We start from the raw sequence: 21,857 nt of genomic DNA on the forward strand, positions 1-21,857 counted from the left end.
TCATCTGTCCGCTACACCTCAAGTTTCAGACACTATATTTGTTACACCATTTATTCTTCTGTGGACATAAGAAAACAGCACTGTCAATTTTATAAAATAAATGTTAGGTAGTCTCCATTAGCTCACAGTGAGTCCTAATGAGGTGACAGTAATTGTTTTGGCAGTTTGGCCGTATTGTCCTCTGTGGAATGAGGAGGGACATTTACCTCTGAACAGGCCAACCTTTGATCTCTACAAATGTGCCTTGTGTAAAGCAGAATAAATTGCTGCTTCAGTGCCTGCCCAGGATTCAGTATTAACAAGCTGCAGTGAATCTTCCTTGTCCTCCGCACTCAGGTAATGATTCATTTCACTATTTTACAGCAAAAATTCGAAATTAGTTTTGATCTGTTTTGTCTGTTTAGTTTGTTGTTGTGGTCTTTTGTTTTCAGAAGTGGTTCAGTTCTGTGATATCAGTTCAGGTTTTTGGTTGTGTCAGTTGAGTTTAATCAGGTTTGCTTCCATGTCTTTTATTTACATAAATGTTATGTATTAAGTAGCATTTCTGCAGTTTTCTTAGGTCTAATTTAGATAACTTGAATAGCAAATTAATAGCACTTACTTATATATTTGTATATGTTTTGTTTTGCAGAGGTGTAAAGTTACAGGACATTTAGGGAGGAAATGTTGAAAATGTTGTAAATAAAAAGAAGGCAACTCTATAAAAGGCAGTGCAAAAGACAAACAGAGGCTCAGCTTCCTTAAGCAAGGGCGTCAAACTAAATTTCACTACCACACTAATATTTTTTTCCCTACTTATCATAGGACATAATTGCCTCAGTGTTTTATTATAATTGGATTTAGTAGTAACTCTTGTAAAAATAATGACAAATAGACATTTAAGGGTACAAATATTCACATGCTTTCAGTACACACTGCTTTAAAAATGCACCTTTTGAAAATACTTTGATGATCAGGCAATTTCTTTAGCCATAATAAACCCGTCTTTCACTGCTGCTTTGTCTTTTTGTTGTAAGGTTGGCAAACATTCTGTTGAGAATGCAGGCTGCTTTTTAATTCTTAAACTTTTCTGAAGCGAAAATTAGCGTACTTGGGTTCGGTGTAAAATGCTGCTGTAAATTGTATTCCTTTAGCACTGTCACTGCCTGGTTGCAGAGAGGACAAAGGCACAAACTCTCCTTGTGCTTCCATAATGTAGCATAGAATTGTACAGCACAAATTATATTCTTTGTAAGCTCTTTCAGGCCATATAAAATGAGCTGCAGGGCAAAAAATTTGCCCAAGAGCCTTGAGTTTGACACACGTGGTCTGAAGAGAGTAGCAAGGTGAATATCAGCAGTCCATTCTGTCTGAGACAAATGATGGGCAGAATGACGCTGAAGACCAAACAAGTAAAGGGGAGGTTTTCAGAACAGGTTATGCTAGACAAGGAAAAGCTCCTGGCATATTTGATGATTGCTTAAAGTCTGAACTGGTCTGTCACATTAAGAAACCTGCAGAGCTCAATCCATTTTTTTTTTTACAGGAGGTTGTAAACTTTTGCCTTTTCAGCTCTTTGTGGATTTTGTTGTAACAAAGGTCACAAGGACTCATTTTCAGGACTGTGCATTTAATTTGACTTGCAAGAACTTTGATACAGTATCACTGGAGCTGAGAGACAGGTAGGAGGTGGAGGATGACTTGTGAGCTGTAATTCATTGACACTGCATTTTCATGTCATGAATGAATTCAGAGGTCCTTAAGCATGTGTTCATTTCCTACAAAACTGTTTTGAATGATTCCCATGCTCTCTCAAAGTTTGGTGTCAGCATTCCTCCTCTGTCTGAGCATTACTGCATATTTACTTGAAATTAATACACTTGAATGGAAGTTGTTCGAAACCCATCATAACATGCAATTATAATAAATGTAACACATCATGAACAATTACAGCAACTCATATGATGAGCGATGATTGTGATGTGCTATTTACACAGCAGAGTAAGAGCCTCAGTACAGTACAGTACAGCCTCCAGCCAGACACTTTGACAAGCCAGTATGTTCTGAATTAAACTACAAGCTATGTTTTCGTGGAAAATATTTTGTTGGCTAATGAAACTCTAACTTTGCTTGCTGCACACGTTACAGGACGAAATGAAGACCAACTATTCCTTGGAGAAGGACGCTGCACAAGGAGAGTCTTTTGTAAGTAGAGAACAAACAGCAGCTTCCACCAGAAGTCCCTTGGCCTTTTCTCATGTTGCTTTCACTGCCTGACATCATTTCCTCTTCTATTGTTCCTCCTAAATCCTGTGTTTTGCCATGGATGTATTTGATCCTTTTTTTGATATTCTTTGGCTGGAATATTTAAAAAGGCACTCTGTGTCTCTTTCCCTCTCCTTTTGGCTTCCTCCTCTTTTTTCAAGCCTCTGCCTGATTCTTTCACTGTGTATCTTTGTGTTTATGACTGAAGGAAGAAAGTTTCCGAAGGAGAACTGGATCTAAGTCTTCCAGTGCAGAACATGCTGATATGGACAACAGTGAATCACCCAAACCCTCCCGATTCAAAAAATACCAACAGAGCTTTCAGACCTTCAAACCCTTCCGCTGTTCCCCATCACAGTTAGTGTCACTGATGACACACTTAGTCTGTTTTCATGCACTTAAATATCATTTCATAAATCACTCTGAGGCATGTAAGAGTCCACTGTGGCTAAGGCAACATACTTGGTGATGTTTCCATGTGTAGGTCCCATCCTGTGGACGATGCAGGTTTCCTGTCTTTTGCATCCTTTGCCTGGATGACCCCCATGATGTGGGCCATATTCAGGAACAAGCTGGACTTGAGCTCTATTAAGCTGTCTCCATTTGATGAAGCCAACAACAGTGCACACAGGTCTGACATTATTCTTGGTCATTCATTTCTCATTTCTCATTTGATATATGATAGGCCTTTGCTGCTGAAATTCATTTCTTTGAAAGGACGCGTGAAAATGTTAGGAAACTATCGAGGACAGGGAATACGTGTAGTGAATTTCAGGAGTGTTTTTACTTTTGGGATGAATAAAAAAGACTGAGGATGTTAACTCTGATTATGTGTGCCTTGCAGGCTCCACAGACTCTGGGAGGAAGAAGTGAAAAAGGTGGGCCTGGAGAAGGCCTCTTTGGTTCGAGTCATCTTTCGCTTTCAAAGAACCAGGCTTATTTTGTCTGTCTTAACTGGTGTCCTTTCGATGGTGGCAGCGTTTCTGGGCCCGGTAATTTTATCCGAATTTTAATATCAGCAGCACCAATGCTTCCTCTCACTGCTTGTTATTAGCCAAAATGTTGGAAACCACTTGTTTAATCTTCAAAAATTGATACCATTTTCTGAGTTTGTCCTATCTTTTAGGTTAAAAAATGTAGCAAAGTAGAAATAACATTACAATCTTCCTTCAAAATTATACTCAAGTACACTATATTAGTAAATGTACAACACTTTACAGCACAGTAAAAAATGTTGCTTCCCACTCTATGCCTGTGTGCAGGGGGAATTGATGGTGCCTTAGTGGAGTGATGGAATTCTTTTTGAAGCCAGATTTAAAAAAAATAATAGTCATGTAGGAGATGCAAGCTTCTTGATTGGGTGGACATGGGTGATATTAAATTAGTAAAGAGAACAAGTAATTATTTCATTAATACATTTTTTTATAGTTGATAATTGCTGCCCAGAAAAAGAGAAATGCAGTGTAAATTCACATATGCTTTTATCAATGGCAGCACAATGCTCTTTTCAAATGTGACAAACCTCTCTGTCTTCTCAGGCTGTTCTGGTCTATAGAATCCTAAACTACTCTGATAACCCAGAGAAGTCCACATTGTCCTATGGTGTTGGTCTGGCCTTTGCTTTGTTCACCTCAGAGTTCATCAAAGCCTACCTCGTGTCTTTGCTGTGGGCGATTAACCTGCGCACTGCAGTCAGACTGAAGGGAGCCTTCTCTGCAGTGGCCTTTCAGAAAGTGATCTCTCTGCGGGTGCACAGCGGCATTTCAATGGGAGAGGTAAACACTGGGTTATATACATAAGTGTAAATGCTTATTTAATGCAATGTACATTAAATAAATTAAAGTTTTAATAAATAGCCTTGAATTTGGCAGATCTTGTCATCAAGAATAGCTTTCCCCACCATTTGTAATGACTTCAGTAGAACATACTGTAAATTTTTGTAATTTTTGATAGATCTGGAGGTGAGTTATTGTATATGCCAAATATACCCCAAACAATAGTCTTTTGCAACATGTCTTATGCCCCACAAGAATTAAACAGAATTTCTCATTCTATTTTTTGGAGTTCAACTTGTAAACTGAGGTCAGTCAGAGGCAAAGATGAAAATGAGTGCCCCTGAGCTACTGGAAGGTGCACTGAAGACAGGTGTCAAATGGGGATAATGTGTATCTGTGTCTGCATGTAATGTTAGTTCATTTAAGTATGTAGAACCCAAACTGTTCTTCCCTTTTCCTTGCTTCACAATCTTACTCTAGCGGTAAAAAGAACCTGAAAAAAATCAGAATTATATTTTGTGTATTATTAAATGAGCTGTGGTTGGATCCCACCTGCTGATCAGCCTGCTGAGACTTCCTAACCACTGGTTGTGATTCCACACTAAATAATGTTAATATTGTAACAAATACAAAAAATGTTTTTTCTGCATTTATGGGCTGCTCATAAAATCTTACAACCAAAGTATCCTACACACACATGCAACTGATGTTGCTGGGGATATTTCTGGATAATTCCCTTAAATAATGCAGTTTCTTATAGCAATTTGTGCACACTATATGTGTCATAAATAACTTTTACAATCAAGTGACTCCTTGTCTATCTCTTTCCTTCTCTCTCTCATCCAGCTTATTAATGTTTTGACCAATGATGGCCACAAGTTATTTGAGGCAGTGGTGTTTGGGAGCTTTGTGCTGTCTGCACCAGTCCTTTTAATTATGTGTGTCGTCTATGCCTGCTACATTCTGGGCTTCACTGCACTGACTGGAGTATGCACATACCTCATCTTCATCCCTGTACAGGTCTGTACATACATAAACACATTTCCATAAACAGTATTTCAATTTAATAGTCATAATGGTCCAGCATAGACCATGACCTATGTGTGGACTGGTCTAAACCACCACAAATTTGTTATATCTATATCTATATCTATATTTACACAGATCAGCCATAACACTATGACAATCTGACTAATTTTGAGTAGGTGCGTCTTTTGCCACCACATCTCAGGAATGCTTAGTTGGATTGAGATGTAGAAAAGTCAGTGTCTCAAACATTCTTGAATCATTTATGGAGTGTGGCAGGGCTCATTATCCTGCAGAAAGAAGCCACTACCACCAGAGAATACCATTTAATGAAGAGGTGTACTTGGATTGAACAATGTAGGTCAGCCTTCGCTCCCCACATGCATCGGTGAGCCTTGGACATCCACGATCCTCGACGGTTCATCAGTTTTCCTTCCTTGGACCACTTTTGATAGGTGCTGACCCCTGCAGAAAGGAACATCCCACAAGAACTGAAGTTGTGAAGATGCTCTGACACAGTTGGCCCTCATCAAAGTTGCCCAAACCTACACTTGCCCATTTTTCTGCTTCCAACAAATCAACCTCAAGGACAAAATATTCACTTGCTGCCAAATATATCCCAGCCTCCTCCAGGTGCCATTGTAACAAGATAGTCAATGTTATTCACTTCACCTGTCAGTAGTCATAATGTCATGGCTGATAGGTGTATATCTATATCTATATCTATATCTGCATCATCTGTAACTAATTGTAACCAGAACAATACATCACAGACTACATACAGTAGGTCCAGGTCCTTAACTAATTCAAACACAAAAACATCCTTAAATGATGCCTGTTTTCAGTCGTCACCAATATCAATACTGTTTGTCTTCTGCTTTCAGTTTTTCTTAGCCAAGCTCATTAACACATTCAGATGGAAAGCCATGGTTATAACAGACAGCCGAGTTCGCACAATGAATGAGATTCTCAACAGCATCAAACTTATCAAGATGTATGCCTGGGAAGATTCCTTTGAGAAGAAGATCGCAGGTATGAAGTTTTTGGCTGCATGTTGACTTTGTGTTCCAGCCAGATAAATTTTAATCTTCTAATACACTATCTCCTTTACGTAGACACAAAACCAGTCCCAAAAGATCACTTTCTGTGTTTCACAGTCTAAAAGTTGGGATTTCTTATAGCAAAGTTGAAGGGGAAATGTGCACAGCTGTAAAATGTAGAGCCAGATGATCAAAGGGTGAAAAAAGTTAAATGAAACAATACTTTTAAGTTTTTGATACAGAATGGTTTCAAAATGGCTGTCTGTTTTGTAGGTTTAAGGAAAACTGAGAAGAAAGAACTGCGGAAGGTCAGTTACATCCAGAATATAAACACCAGCATCAGCAGCATCATCCCCACACTTGCCCCAGTTCTTACCTTCGTGGTACACACTCTGTTGGGCTTAAGTCTGAACTCGTCTGATGTGAGTACCACAACCTCAACTGAAATTTAAAGGTGTTCTAAAAAAATGGACATAGGACCTTATCAGTGTTGTGTGGTGTGAAGTAAGGTTTGAGCATCCTTTTTTCCATTTTTATTTTTTAACCAGGCCTTTACCTCCATTGCCATCTTCAACTCCATGAGGTTCTGCCTGGCTGTACTGCCCATTTCTGTGAAGGCGCTAGCTGAGGCTGCTGTGTCACTCAAACGACTGAAGGTACGCTCTTCTCTCTGTGTTCAGCTCAGTAGTATTATTATTCATGCGATTGCCTTTGCACTCTGTGGTCAAGCCCTCTATCAGCTAACACATACATGAGCCCTGATAGACATGGATGTAAACAGCAACTTCTAAATTCTTCATTGTATTTTAATTTCTGTGGGCACCTGAGGCATTTTCCTCTTGTGTACGTGTGTGTGTTTAGGATTTTAAATGCCAACATTAGATTTATTTCTCACTTACGTAGACCAAATTTGCAGTTCTCAATTTCTAAACATGAAAAAGCTTACACACCAAATTTTACCATGTTAAGTCACCTCTGAAAGAGTCAGTTCTAGCACAGTGCTGGTGTTTATTTTGTTTCAATCTTTAATTAATTAATTCAGCACCTTCTAAAGTGTTACTAATACAATTCAGATCCAGTGTTAAAATAACTATCCAGAGTTAAAAATTAACTCTGTGTCCCACTAGAGATAGAAATCCATGAGGATGCGTTAGGAGAGGTGTGGTTTCATAACTGTGTAGGAGTTCAGTCCCAAACACCACCCTGTGACACCAACCCTCATGCGTATTTGACTCCTTTACAGTTAAATCAACTTTCAACTGTGTCGTTTCAACCCCATGTTTTAACATTTTTGCTTAACACTGGAAAATGAACTGCAGTGTGTGACTGTTTCAGAGAATATTGCTGATCCAGAACCCAGAGCGCTACCTGATGCAGAGACAAGACAGTGACTCAGCCATAGTGATGAAGAATGCAACATTTTCCTGGACCAAACCGGCCAGCATGCCTGACACCCCGCCAGACTCAGCCAATGGACACGTAGTGAATGAGATGACTACAACTTTGCCAACCTTGAAAAACATCTCTTTCACACTGCCTAAGGTGTGCTTCATCAGTTGTATAGATAAATTAGGTTGATTAGATTGTGTTAAATCCAAACTTGTACCCCCTGTGTTATTTCCTTAAGGGCAATCTGCTTGGTGTCTGTGGAAATGTGGGGAGTGGAAAGACATCGCTGATTTCCAGCATTTTGGAGCAGGTCTTTGTTTTCTCTTTTATTCTCTTTTACCATCTTCAGTATGGTAAAGAGCATGGTTTCCAGCATGTTCATTTTTCATTTTGTTGCTCAAACCAATGCTCATTGTTTATTTCACTGACGTTATCTCTGTATCACTATATTTTAGATGCACCTTCTGCAGGGGTCCCTCACAGCTAATGGGAAATTTGCCTATGTTTCCCAGCAAGCTTGGATATTCCATGGAACAGTTCAAGAAAACATTCTGATGGGGGAGCCCTTTGACCAGGCCAAGTAAATACTTACACAAATGATCATCAGCAGTATGTATGCGACCTCTGACAACAGAAACAATAGGAGGGCTATTAGCAAAGAGGATACTATATGATACACTATATTGCCAAAAGTATTCACTCACCCATCCAAATAATTAAATTCAGGTGTTCCAATCATTTCCATGGTCACAGGTGTATAAAATCAAGCACCTAAGCATGCAGACTGCTTCTACAAACATTTGTGAAAGAATGGGCTGTTCTCAGGAGCTCAGTGAATTCCAGCATGGTACTGTGATAGGATGGCATCTGTGCAACAAGTCCAGTTGCGAAATTTCCTTGGTACTAAATATTCCACAATCAACTGTCAGTGGTATCATAATAAAATGTAAGCAATTGGGAACGACAGCAACTTAGCCACGTAGTGGTAGGCCATGTAAAATGACAGAGCCAAGTCAGCAGATACTGAGGCGCATAGTGCGCAGAGGTCTGCAGAGTCAATCGCTACAGATCTCCAAACTTCATGTGGCTTTCAGATTTGCTCAAGAACAGCGCTTAGAGAGCTCCATGGAATGGGTTTCCATGGCCAAGCCGCTGTATCCAAGCCACACATCACCAAGTGCAATGCAAAGTGTCGGATGCAGTGGTGTAAAGCACGGCACCACTGGACTCTAGAGCAGTGGAGACACGTTCTCTGGACGAATCACGCTTCTCCATCTGGCAATCTGATGGACGAGTCTGGGTTTGGCGGTTGGAAGGAAAACAGCACTTGTCTGACTGTATTGTGCCAAGTGTGAGGGAGGATGGTGGAGGGAGGATGATGGTGTGGGCTTGTGTTTCAGGAGCTGGGCTTGACCCCTTAGTTCCAGTGAAAGGAACTCTGAGTGCTTCAGCATATCAAGAGATTTTGTACAATTATGTGCTCCCAACTTTGTGGGAACAGTTTGGGGATGATGTGCACAAAGTGCACAAAGCAAGGTCCATTTGGACATGGATGAGCAAGTTTGGTGTGGAAGAACTCGACTGGCCTGCACAGAGTCCTGACCTCAACCTGACAGAACACATTTGGGATGAATTAGAGGGAAGACTGCGAGCCAGGCCTTCTCGTCCAACATCAGTGTCTGACCTCACAAATGCGCTTCTGAAAGAAGAAAAATTCTCATAAACACACTCCTAAACCTTGTTGAAAGCCTTCCCAGAAGAGTTTAAGCTGTTTTAACTGCAAAGGGTGGACCAATTAACCAGACCAGATTAAACCAAATGGATCAAGAATGGGGTGTCATTTAAATTCATGTGCGTGTAAAGGCACGTAAGCCAATACTTTTGGCAATAAAGCGTATGTTATCGCTGTATCTCTTCACTGCTGTGACACAGACCATTAAAACAAGACTTCTCATTAAACATGATAAATGTTTAACAGGGAGAAAGTTCCTCTTATCTTTATGAGTTTACAAGTGGCAAGGCTATCCAACAAGAGCAGAAGTCAACTGTTAAGTTTGGCATGAAGTGACTCAGCTGATCTGTGTACAGTGTTTTGGTGAATCACATCATCCCACTATCATTTCAGAATCATGTTTTTCAAATATCTCTATACATTTTAGAGAGATGTTTTCCCCAAATGATGCACCCTGGTTTGTGGATTTTCTTGTTGAGTAAACTGAATCAAAAAACGAAATAAAGTCTTGAAAATGGCTCTGTTGGATACACTCTTCTCAGCCGTCCCTTGACTTTCAGCTAATTTGTTGTCTTACTCCATAGATACAACAGAGTTGTGGACATCTGTAGTCTAGGAGCTGACCTGAAAATCCTCCCATATGGTGATCAAACTGAGGTAGGAGCTCTGTACTGTTCTGTTATGCTCTATTTCTTTCGAGAGTAGTGAAACCTTTGATATTAACAGCCTCTGATGTTTGGTAAAAAGCCCCTTGTGGACTCTCATTTCATTACTGAGAATGACCACGAGTATCTCAGGTCTGTGGAGCTTCCTGCATCGAGCTTGAACTCATATTTTCAATATAACCTTAAGCAAAAACAGACTAAAATTCAACATATTGTTTATTTGTGTAGACTCTTCATAAACAGAAGCTTAATGAACTTTAGTTATCTTCACTAAATAATTCAGAAACTTGACATTTTTCTGATCTTAGATTGTCACACACATATAACCAAGAGACAAAATAAATGAGACTTTCTACTCATGAACAGCAGCTGTTTTCTGTTAAGACTTGGTGCCTTTGAGCTCCAAGGTAACTGAGTAAACATATTAACTTTTTCCGCCTCAAGCTGATCATTAGCCTAAAATAATTTAAACATTAATGATGTTGTCAAGTCACACTGTTTGTGTTGTTTGACCTGCCTTCTTATATGCATTTAGATACAATTGTTGCCTATTTTAACCTTCTATATTTGTTCAAATCTGAGTCGAAACTAAATGATTACAAGCTGAATACCAGGCCAGCTAATTTTGACAGTTGGAGGTTGACATTAGCGGATATCTATCTCAGTTTGGTGTTTTAGCTTTAATTATTCCACATTGTTAAAATCCAGACCCACGGCTGTTCTGAGGAGCTTTTTGCTGTTGTGTTGGCAGATTGGAGAGCGAGGGCTGAATCTGTCAGGGGGGCAGAAACAGAGGATAAGCCTGGCCAGAGCTGTATACTCCAATAAAGACATCTACCTCCTCGATGATCCGCTGTCTGCTGTCGACGCCCATGTGGGGAAACACATTTTTGAAGAATGCATTAAGAAAGAACTCAAGGGAAAATCCATCATACTGGTTACACACCAGCTGCAGGTGGGAATATGGACACCATTTTATTATGTTATTATGTTATATGTTTTATTATAAACATGCTTGTGGTACAGTGGATCAAAATTTTAACATTCACAATGACATAGTTAAAAATTATTTCACATTAGAAGATCCAATGTAAAATGATCCAATATGTAGCGTCATATTGTGGTAAACCCCATAGCAAAACTAGTTCACACACTGGGAAGTCGTGTCTGATGGTTTTAATTAATTATAGATTGTGAGCAGTAATGTGAGTCTTGATATGGACACATGATTCCTGTTTGGACTGTGATGTTTAGATGTCTGGCCACAGTGCTGGGAAGGTTTCATTGATGTGGTTGTTCTCACATCTGTCTGTCAGTATCTGGAGTTCTGTGATGACATTTTGGTTCTGGAGGATGGCGAGGTGAGGGAGGCTGGAGACCATGAGGCCCTGATGGAAGCCAACGGACGTTATGCTCAGCTAATCAGCAACTACCAGATGGAGCAGTCCAAAGTAAAAAATAAAAATAACATTATAGTACATCATAATCATATGATGTACTTTAGCTCTGCTATTCTCAACATGTGCCTTATCTTATTTTTTTATGAGCTGTAAAATCATTTCTCAAGGTCTTTATTGATTTATGAGAGCTCAAAAATCAATAAAAAAAAGGCTAGATGTGTAGAATTTGTCTCATAATTTGAGTTGTAGGACAAAGAGGAACATGTCTTCTGCAGGGGCACAACTTTATGGTTTATTATCTACTGAAGTGAAAGTGGATGACATTTTCAGTTTGTCTGAGCTGATTAGGACAATTGTGTGGTTTTACTTATCATTTGCAGACTCACGAAGAGGAGGATGAAGTGTCACCCAAAGACACTGCTCAGATGAACGAGATTGAGCTGAGAGAGCGCGCAGACAGTGGACTAGTGAACCCAGGTATGGAAGCCAGGGCAAAAATATTTGATCTGTAATGCATTATATGTGATCATTTATGATGCCCCAATTCATCATCCAAGAACTTGAAATGACTGAAAATAAGGCTGGAGTTCATTATAGGTTTAACGAGACACTTTGATAAGGGGCGGCACTGTGGCGCGGTGGTTAGCACTGTCACTCCACAGCAAGAGGTTACCAGGGCCAAATCCCAGTTTGGGCCCTTCTGTGCCAAGTTTGCGTGTTCTCCCTGTGTTTGTCTTTGTGTGTCAGCCCTGCAGTTGACTGGTGACCAGTCCAGGGTGTACCCCGCCTCTCGCTTGTTGTCAGCTGGGATAGGCTGCAGGCCCTCTGTGACCCTGATGAATAAGTGGTATAGGAAATGGATGGACGATAAGATGTTTAATACATTTTGCTGGCTCGTAACTGGATCCCTGAAGGCAATTACATGGACTCTGGGATTGTGTGGAACATGTTGTAACATGTTGCTTTACTTTTCTTTAATTTTCTGTGGGGCAAAGTGCCGTCTGTAAAGCGTGGTCTCATAAAAGAGCCAGTATAGAACCAGGACGTAAAAGCAGTCCATTGTGTTTGCAGTCCGCTGAGGTAACAAAGTGACACTGGGTGATAAGATAGATTAGATTAGATAAAAAAGTAAAAGCTTTGTGAAACAGCTCAACAAACCAACAATTCTGGCTGTCAGTATACTGTGATTACTGCAGTATTTGGTCAGTTTATTATTCTATTATACAGTAAATAGATTTTTTTTCTATCGTTTTTTAAATTATTTTCCCCCACAATCTGTACTTGCTTTCAGCATTTGACATGTCAGATGAAAAGGATGATGAAACGACAGCTGACCAGAAATGTAAGTCTACAAAACTCGTTAAATTATGATTTTGAAGTTGGTGCAGCTTGAACTTCTCTCTCAAAAGTTTTCATTCTTTACAAAACTATTTCACTCACAACAAGCAAGTGGAACACTTGAAAGAAAATGATCCCCATACTGATGATCAGCTTTTCAGCCTGCTTTGAGTACGGCTGTTCAGAACAGATCTCATGTTGTACAGACTATTTCTTTACACTACATTTACAATCTGGAAGCTAGTGTACATTTATACCCGTATCGTTTTGTATTCTTGTTCTATGGCCACACAATTCAATGATTCTATAAGATCCTTTTCTTCCCCATCAGCTTCTGTTGGTGATCAGCTAGTCAGTCAGGAGTCCTCCACAGAAGGTGCAGTCTCTTGGAAAGTCTACCAGCAATACTGCAAGGCAGCTGGAGGTCTGATACAGCACACACACACACACACACACACACACACAGTTTGCTTGACCTGGCTGTTGATATGTGGTCTGACTGTGTTCCTGCAGGCTACTTCATCACCTTCCTCACCATCCTGAACATCGTCATGATGATTGGATCTACAGCCTTCAGCAGCTGGTGGCTCAGCTTCTGGCTGGGACAGGGTAATGGGGTGAGAATATAACTCTCTATGTCTCTCTTTCACACACATACACACACACACAAATACACATATACAAAGTTGTGTTTACATCTTTTTTGCCAATATTAAAGAGATTTACATCCATTTCCAGAAGACATACCCTTGCCCTAACCATAACCACTACTCTACTACATTACTCATGTGGATGAAATGTGAATGTGTTCTCAGTGAGACTGAGTCTTCTCACCACTGGAAACAATAAATATTCTTAAATGCTCTACCAGGCACTTCACAGAATGTGACGATATTCACAATAGCATAAAATCTAATATTTTCACTTGTTTGTTTTTTTTTTCTCGGGCACCCAATAAGACATCACACCAGGGCAGCATCTCAGATAATCCAGACCTGCACTTCTACCAACTTATTTATGGCGTGGTGATGATTGTTACTTTGATACTGGCCGTCATCAAATGCTTCTTCTACACCGGGGTCACCTTGAATGCAGCCTGCAAACTCCATGACACCATGTTCAGAAAAGTAAAGTGCAATCGCCGACACCAAGCCTTTTATATACCATCAAACATTTTTTACAATCTTAATTTTAATGTGAGAAAACCATGTTTACCTATCATAAGTACATTATATAGACAAAAGTAATTGAACACAGATCTTTATTACTCCTGTTATGTGACCCATATCATAACAGGTGGGTTAATGCTTCAGCATACCAAGACATTTTGGACAATGCTATGATTCCAACTTTGTAGCAACAGTTTGGGGAAGGCCCTTTTCTATTGCAGCATGACTGTGTCCCAGTGCACAAAGCAAAGTCCATAAAGACATGGCTGGATGAGTGTGGTGTGGAAGAACTTGACTTTGGGATGAACTGGAACAGAGATTGTGAGCCAGGCCTTTTGGTCCAACATCAGTGTCTGACCTCACAAATGCTCTACTGCATGAATGGGCAAAAATTCCCACAGAAACACTCCAAAATCTTTTGGAAAACTTTCCCAGAAGAGTGGAAGCTGTCTATGTATTTTGAATGCAATGTCATTAAAGCTCCTGCTGGTGTCGCAGTACTTTTGTCCATATAGTGTACATGAAATCTGTGATCCTTTAAAACGTCTGTTAAAAAAATCCAACCATATGATGATAATATGTTTTCAATTTTCAGAAGTGGTATGGGCCATAGATACATGTATTCGCTGCCTGTGGGTTACATTGTTTTTGATTTTCCTTTCTCAGATCATTGCCAGTCCCATGAGTTTCTTCGACACAACGCCAACTGGCCGCATTCTCAACCGCTTCGCCAAAGATCAGGAGGAGGTGGACACTGTGCTTCCCCTTCACATGGACCCTTTCTTGCAGTTTTGTCTGATGGTCACCTTCACCATGGTCATCATTTCAGCTGTCTTCCCACCCATGCTGGTAGCTGTGCTTGTTGTGGGAGCTTCATTCACCCTCATTCTCTTGTGAGTTAAAACCTATTAGGTGAAAACATAATGACATAGATTTATATGGGGGACGTCATAGCAATTCATAATCTGGTGTTGATGTCTGGTGTGCATATTGTATCTTTATATTGTATCGTTATAGCCCTTTCTTTAAGGCACTCACTAAGCTTGTAAGCTTAACCTAAAAGATACAATATATAACATTACTTCATTAAAGTAGCTTAACTTGACTAGACTTTACTACATTTTATTTTAGTTTTTCAGGTATATTGAATATCAGTTGCCCTGTGATTGACTGGCGAACAGTCCAGGGTGTACCCTGGGGGAGAGGCTACAATCCCCCGCGACCCTGATAGATAAACAATATAGAAAATGGATGGATGGAGGGATGAATATCAGTTTTTGGTTCCTCTACAGTATATTCCAGAGGAGTATCCGTCAGATGAAAAGGATGGAGAACATCAGTCGCTCTCCCTGCATCTCTCTCACCACCTCTACCCTGCAGGGCCTCAGCACCATTCATGCCTACAACATAAGAGATGGCCACATAAAACTGTAAGAAACTGGGGTCCTTAACATGAGGTACCTCATGTTTTTGGTTTTTGTTTGTTGACCTTTCAGGCATGCTCTCTTCCAGTCCTTAGCAGCAGGTGTTTCTGTTGCAGTGTCTCTGATCCAGGTCTGCACTGTAAACGCTGTTGATCAGTGAGTTAAGGATGTTCACAAACCCTGGCCTGTCCTTTGCAATGTTGTAGGTTCAAGTCACTTAATGACATCAACTCCAACCACTATTTACTGTTTCACTCCGGCACACGCTGGCTATCCTTCTGGCTGGACTTCATGGCCGCAGTCATGACCTTAATGGTGGCTTTGTTCGTAGTGCTCAGCGGCAAAGATGTCATCAGTCCATCTTTGAAAGGCCTGGCCATGTCCTACACCATACAGGTAAGTTTGGACAACAATTGAATGAATGTTTAGTTTATTTGTATAAAGGCATGCGAGCAACTGCAACGTATATATTTACAGACTGATGCATTGTGCAGTTGACAGGCATGCTTCAGTATGTAGTGAGGCAGTCAACGGAGGTGGAGGCAAGGTTCAACTCAGTGGAGCGGCTGCAGGAGTACATCACGGTTAGTCTTTAGAGTTTGCTGCCTCAGAAAAATGATGACACATTGCCCGACTACTAGCAGTCCATCCATCAACCTGAATCTTCTTCACTAAATGACTGAGGAACAGTACCTGCATAATCTATTTGTTCTATTTACCACAAAGGCCAAAGACTATGCAACTTGTTATTACTGGGCATCCCTCCTATCCACTCACTCAAAGTGTGTATTGTTTATTGTGTACAGACTTGCAAGTCCGAGGCCCCCAGACACATAAAGGAGGCTCAAATACCAGATGACTGGCCAAAGAGTGGAGCCATCGCCTTCCGGGGCTATAAGATGAGGTACAGAGAGAATACACCCATTGTCCTCAACGGGCTCAACTTCCACATCCAAGCTGGAGAGAAGCTGGGTATTGTGGGAAGGACAGGCTCTGGTAAGACAGTTAATTTAGATTATAGTCAAGTTAATTTGTCATATTACATAATAAACATTCATGTAGTGCTGTGAATCTCCAAATCTATAGTCTATATTGATCATAATGTGTTTATACCATGCAAGTGTTGACAACTGTGGGTTGGGCAGCATCATCTTTAGGTTTAATTGTGTAAATGAAAGAATTTTCTGTGTATTATAGTGTAAACCCTTCATTCTTAGCTCCCATCAGGGTTACTATTCTTAAGTCCTCTATGCTTTGCGTGCATAGGAAAGTCCTCATTAGGCGTGGCTCTGTTCAGGCTGGTAGAGCCAGAAGCAGGAACCATCCTGATAGATGGAGTGGACATTGCAACCATTGGTCTGCAGGATCTGCGCAGCAAGTTGTCTGTCATCCCTCAGGATCCTGTGCTATTTATTGGCACCGTTAGGTAATCTTTGATAAGCCATAACTCCCCATAGCTTCATGTTTACAACCACTCTTCTCACTGTGGTGGGTTACTCACTGGTTAACCAATGGTGGAAATATGTGTGTTTGTCTATAGGTACAACATGGACCCCTTCAACAATTACACTGATGAGGAAATCTGGGCGGCGCTGGACAAGACCTACATGAAGGACTCAGTATGTTTGCAGTACAGTTTGAAGCACAAAACATTAACACTCTCATCACAGTGTGTAGTCATTTCTCTGTATAAATCCGGTCAGCCAGTGTACTGCCTTTGTCTTGGTCTACTGGTTTTCATAAATCATTTTCCAAGTCGTCATTTGAGCACAATGCATAGAAACACAGTTGTCAACTATTTGTAATGCGTATATTTACTTGCAATTTTATCCGAAACCTTTCAGTGGAGCAGTGCAGCAGTGGTACTGGAAGTAGTAGCAGGTGCCTTGGTGGTGGAGTAGTGTAAAGTATTATCAGCTTCATGTACATAAAGTATCAAAGTATAAGAACTCAAAGCGTAAAAATGCACCTTGTGAATACCTTGTTAATAATGCATCCTGTGTTGCTGTTTTAGTTTGTTGAGGTGGATTTAGTTCAATCTGTTTTACATATTATTGGGTTATGGAATCTGGAACACTGCAACATATTTTCATCAAATATTTTTTATTAATTTAAAAGGCAACTGGCAACTATAACAGTCAAAATAGTGTGCTGGAGTGAAAACTACAACATGTCCTGCTGAAATGTAAAAGTAGCATAAAATAAAGCTTAATGAAAACAAGTACAGTAAGTAAACATACATACCACCACTGCACACTCCACCTCTCTTAGAAGAAGGAAAATAAGTGTGTTTCCAAAACCCTTTTTTTAATGTGCTGTTTGAGTTGAGTTCTTAACCTTCCGTAACTTAAAGGTGCATTTTGTAAGTATACAAACAATGAGTTTACAAGCAAGATTTACAAGCTTTTTAAATATTTAGTCTAATAAGTGAACAAAACTGTAAACAAAACAAACTCACAACATGTCAAGAAAGTAAATATTGTCCTACTTCTGAGAACCACCTTCTCAAATAACACAGAGAATAAAATGACATAAAAAGGAGAAATAAATTAAACACTGTGCTCTTAGCTTCACATCGCTGCCTGTCATTATGAGTCTATACTCCATATATTTCCTCATCACAAGCCTTGGGGCTTTTACTGGTGCAGGGCTATCTCCCATGTTGCTCTTTAGCAGACATTTAGGGATGAAAATAATCTTGCTTTCAATCTTGCTTTCGTGTCATTGTGTCCACAGCCCACTAGGTCTACCAGTGGCCTGGTCTAAACTATTTCTAGAAATGAAGTACCAGTACTAAGTGTTTTCTTTTGCTTCCTTAGATCTCCAAACTGGAGGCAAAGCTACAGGCACAGGTGCTGGAGAATGGAGAGAACTTCTCTGTAGGAGAAAGACAACTGATGTGTATGGCCAGAGCACTTCTCCGTAACTCAAAGGTATGTGTGTGTGTGTGTGTGTGTGTGTTTGTTTGTTTGTTTGTTTTGCATCCTTTATAATTTTGCTCCTGCTGAACAGCCACTGAGTCACCATGGCCACATATGTTCTGGTGTTGCAGCACCAGTCAAATTACATAACTGCTTGTGAGCTCTCTATTCCCATTCGAATCAGTTACCTCACACCTACCATTATCTTTTCCAGTTTGAATACTTGCTGTGTTATATCATTTATTTACTCACTTATCATATCTTCACTATTCTCAATTGTCTTGTTCAGTTTTACACATTAGTCTGTGCAGTTGTATCTAATTTTCTGACAAATCCTCCCTGCTCTATGCCATCTTTTGCTTTTACTTTCCAGCCATTTTTTGTGTCTACACTAACTGTCCCTCCCTTTGTCCAACAGATTATCCTTTTGGATGAGGCGACAGCATCTATTGATGCAGAGACAGATGCCTTGATCCAGAACACCATCAAAGAGGCCTTCCAGGACTGCACCATGCTCACCATTGCCCATCGTATCAACACTGTGGTGGACGCGGATCGTATTCTGGTCATGGACAATGGAGAGGTAATGAACAAACACAAATGCACAAAAAGGAATTTTGTCTGATCCTAAAGCTAGACTTACAGTAAATGTTCTATCTAACAGGTGGCGGAGTTAGACAGCCCAGATGCACTGAAGCAAAGACCAGACTCTCTGTTCACCTCACTCCTGACTGCTGCTAACACTGTGAACACCTGAACCTGAAGCCCTGTGACACCACAGCACCACTTCATAATTACTGTATTCCTATAAACGCAAGTTTATGAAACGATAATCTCAGATTGTAATCTGGACCACTTGCAACCAATGTAACTGAGTTGCAGAGATGGACTTTGATGCAGAAATGTTGTTAATACTGAAAAACAGTGATGAGTTTAGTTCACGTGTCTTCTGAAAGAAATATACAAAGACGCAGATACAATCTGTCATTTATATTGTATTTAAAACATTATTTATTGATTTTCTATGTTGTCTGCTGCCAAGTTTCGATCCGTTGTGCACTAAATATGTGACAAATTTTCAAACAACTAAAGAATTTTATTATGTTAAAAACAACTGTATGTGGAAAATAAAACCAATGCAACATGATCCGAATTATAATAAATGACTTTGTTAGTTTCATTCATTCATTTCTCTTTTCATGGTCACACCACGCGTTTGAAAAAAAATGTCTAAAATCATCAAACACATTTTTAGTTTTGCATGTTGTAATTAGAGGCCTGTGGTGGTCATTGCTAATTTTTTACAGGCTATAGGGCTGCCTATTTTAAATGAACAGTTCTGTCTTTCTTCCCCACCCCCTGTCCACCTCACTGACTGCTGGTTTGAGAGGTGAAAATGACTAATACTTTTGCAAACTCAATACATTTGCTGTAGGAAGTTTTCTACCACAGTTGTGAGTCTTTTAAAAGAGGAATTCACACATATAACCAGCAAATCCAGCCAGTGTCTTATGAGGAAGAAGGTTTTCTGCTGTGAAATCCCTTTAAGGCATGAAATTCCTTTCAGTTGCAGTTATTGTGTTTATGTAGTGAGGTCTTGTCCCCAGCCTGCTCTTTCAATCCCTCTTCTATCTCTCCACTCTCCATCCCCTCACCTTCCAGTGGTGATAAAAACGATGGAGACATAATATACATATTAAGATATATAAAATCTATACACAAAAATATAAAAGGATGGCTCACTTAAAAAAGAGCTAATCTAATGAGCACTTCACACTTGGCCCTGTATTTTGTTGCATGCAAATCCAATTTAGGAAGAAAGTGAAAAATAACCTACATTATATTTTAGTTTACTGCCTGGTTTTGAAGTGTTGTATGCAACACTGATGCAACACACAGTACAGTACAGAGAACCTGTGAAGCATGGAGGAGACTGACAGGACCATGTTCACCACTGATTATTCAACAGAAATGAAGCAGGATGCATTTAAATGAAAATGAAATTAAGTTTTATTCTTAAGAAAGACTGTCACCAACCGGCCCAGAGTAAGTGACAAAAACACATGAATGAAGGTTTAACAAATGAAAATTACTGTAAACTTAAATAAAATATTCATGTTGTTTTCTGCCACACTGGCATCCTCTTTATATATATTACAGAAAACATTATAGAATACTACTAAAACAATCTAAAACTTATCTAAATTGCTAAATACTGGTTCATAAATTATACAATGGTCAAAATAAAATTAATGTAACATCAGAGATGTGATAGTTCAGAAGCTAGAGCAGATTAAAACAGAAGAAACACACTTGCCTTTCAGCCAAGTTGATGCAAGGGTAAACTGGTTTATAAAGGCTGTTTTCCTGCCAGTGCTTTAAATATCTGGAAGTTACTTAGATCAAGGAATCGTTTACCTTCAAACAGCTTTCATGAGGCCACTATCACACAGTCTGATGAAACTATAAATCTAAATCTTCTCCAATATCTTCTTTTCAGTACCAGTTTCTACAGTCATTGATGCCAGACAGGTGTGTTTTCTGCACTGCAAACACAACACACACAAATCAAATGACACTTTAATGCTTCAGGATGGAAATGCAGCAGATTCAGCTAAGGAAGGACGATGCTGTATTCAGGGAAAGACAGCTTTCATTCCGCTAAGAGCCTGTAGGGGGAGACAAAGTCAAACACAGTGACCTCGTAAAACAACAAACTGAACTTCGCTGTGTGATGTATCTGCAAGAAATGGCTCTCTAGCCTTTCAAATAAATAAAAACGAAAACATGATAAGTAGACTTCTGAAACATCACAGTTTTAGCAAGAATTTCTCTCACTGCTTCCTTTGGTCTGCTGTTTGTAACCAGGCACTGGTTACAAACAGCAGACCAACATTTATGTAATCTGACAGCTGTTTGTAACCAGGCACTGGTTACAAACAGCTGTCATCTGACTCAAGGACACATGATGGCACCAGAGTGTTTTGCTCTTCCTCCTGACAGCTCAGCAATGGACTGACTACTTGAAATGCGTCGTTTGAAGGGATTACTTTCGAAGAACAACGACCATCATTTATGTAATCTGACAAGGTTTGTTTTTTTTAAATTTTTTTACTGTGATATATCCTCCTCGGGAAGAGATGAAAGGTACTGTGTGCTCTCAAAGAAATGCTTTAAAAGCATATTTTATTTTTAAACATAGAGTTGTAAAAATAGCCTCTTGCTACAAAGACAAAATACAACCGATCTGTTGATTCAGTAATTATAAATGTATGTATGAGTTTGGCTTAAAAGGAGAAAGGAAAGGCACAGTCAGAAAGATAATACTTCATTTTCTTCATCTCTCTTTCTTTTACATGCACCAAACAAATTTAGAAGAAGAAGAAGAAGAAGAAGAAGAAGAAGAAGAATCAACTTTATTGACAGTATATATATTTTTACATACACATACTGAATTTGACTACTGCATTTGACCCATCCTTAGTTGAACACACACATGCAACACCCGGCAAATTACATGCCGGGTAATTAAATCTTCTGCAAGAACTTCTGAATTATCATCAATAAAAAACATTTGACACCTTTACATGCTAAAAGGTAGTATACAAAATATTTTTCCGAAATTCTGCCCATTCTGCCCCTGCTATAGGCCATGTGAAACAAATATGTTTAAGTATCTTGGATGGGATTCTATCACAGGGAGATCCAAGAGAGTGTTTTTGCTGCTTTTTTTT

General features: G+C 39.7%; 1 protein-coding gene across 3 annotated transcripts; it reads left to right on the forward strand.

Annotated features, from left to right (window-relative positions):
* Positions 1-239: 239 nt before the first annotated feature.
* abcc12 (ATP-binding cassette, sub-family C (CFTR/MRP), member 12) lies at positions 240-19,288 on the forward strand. Of its 3 annotated transcripts, XM_046402349.1 has the most exons (32): positions 265-336; positions 1,526-1,661; positions 2,128-2,184; positions 2,453-2,601; positions 2,729-2,875; positions 3,089-3,236; positions 3,783-4,019; positions 4,866-5,039; positions 5,930-6,077; positions 6,359-6,507; positions 6,634-6,741; positions 7,421-7,627; positions 7,713-7,784; positions 7,930-8,054; positions 9,791-9,863; positions 10,623-10,826; positions 11,188-11,322; positions 11,652-11,748; positions 12,563-12,613; positions 12,941-13,033; positions 13,123-13,226; positions 13,569-13,736; positions 14,445-14,671; positions 15,071-15,208; positions 15,409-15,598; positions 15,697-15,786; positions 16,009-16,198; positions 16,469-16,628; positions 16,743-16,821; positions 18,022-18,135; positions 18,542-18,706; positions 18,788-19,288. In XM_046402349.1, exons 3-32 carry the CDS (start codon positions 2,134-2,136, stop codon positions 18,878-18,880), a joined length of 4,086 nt encoding a protein of 1,361 aa, XP_046258305.1. In that variant the 5' UTR covers positions 265-336; positions 1,526-1,661; positions 2,128-2,133; the 3' UTR covers positions 18,881-19,288. The 3 variants fall into 3 exon arrangements, with proteins under 3 accessions (XP_046258123.1, XP_046258305.1, XP_046258212.1); XM_046402167.1 differs by lacking the exon at positions 1,526-1,661 and having other exon boundaries at positions 240-336; XM_046402256.1 differs by lacking the exon at positions 265-336 and having other exon boundaries at positions 1,389-1,661.
* Positions 19,289-21,857: the final 2,569 nt, after the last annotated feature.

The sequence above is a fragment of the Scatophagus argus genome, chromosome 1, assembly GCF_020382885.2.
Source record: "Scatophagus argus isolate fScaArg1 chromosome 1, fScaArg1.pri, whole genome shotgun sequence".
NCBI lineage: Eukaryota > Metazoa > Chordata > Actinopteri > Scatophagidae > Scatophagus > Scatophagus argus.

What these genes read in the sequence shown, in the direction of transcription:
- abcc12 (XM_046402167.1), top strand. Translation starts at nt 2,134, where the DNA reads ATGAAGACCAACTATTCCTTGGAGAAGGACGCTGCACAAGGAGAGTCT. An exon ending in TAAGTCTGAACTCGTCTGAT is followed by an intron (nt 6,508 to 6,633) that starts GTGAGTACCACA and finishes TTTTTTAACCAG; the next exon opens with GCCTTTACCTCCATTGCCAT. An exon ending in CACTTCTCCGTAACTCAAAG is followed by an intron (nt 18,136 to 18,541) that starts GTATGTGTGTGT and finishes TTTGTCCAACAG; the next exon opens with ATTATCCTTTTGGATGAGGC.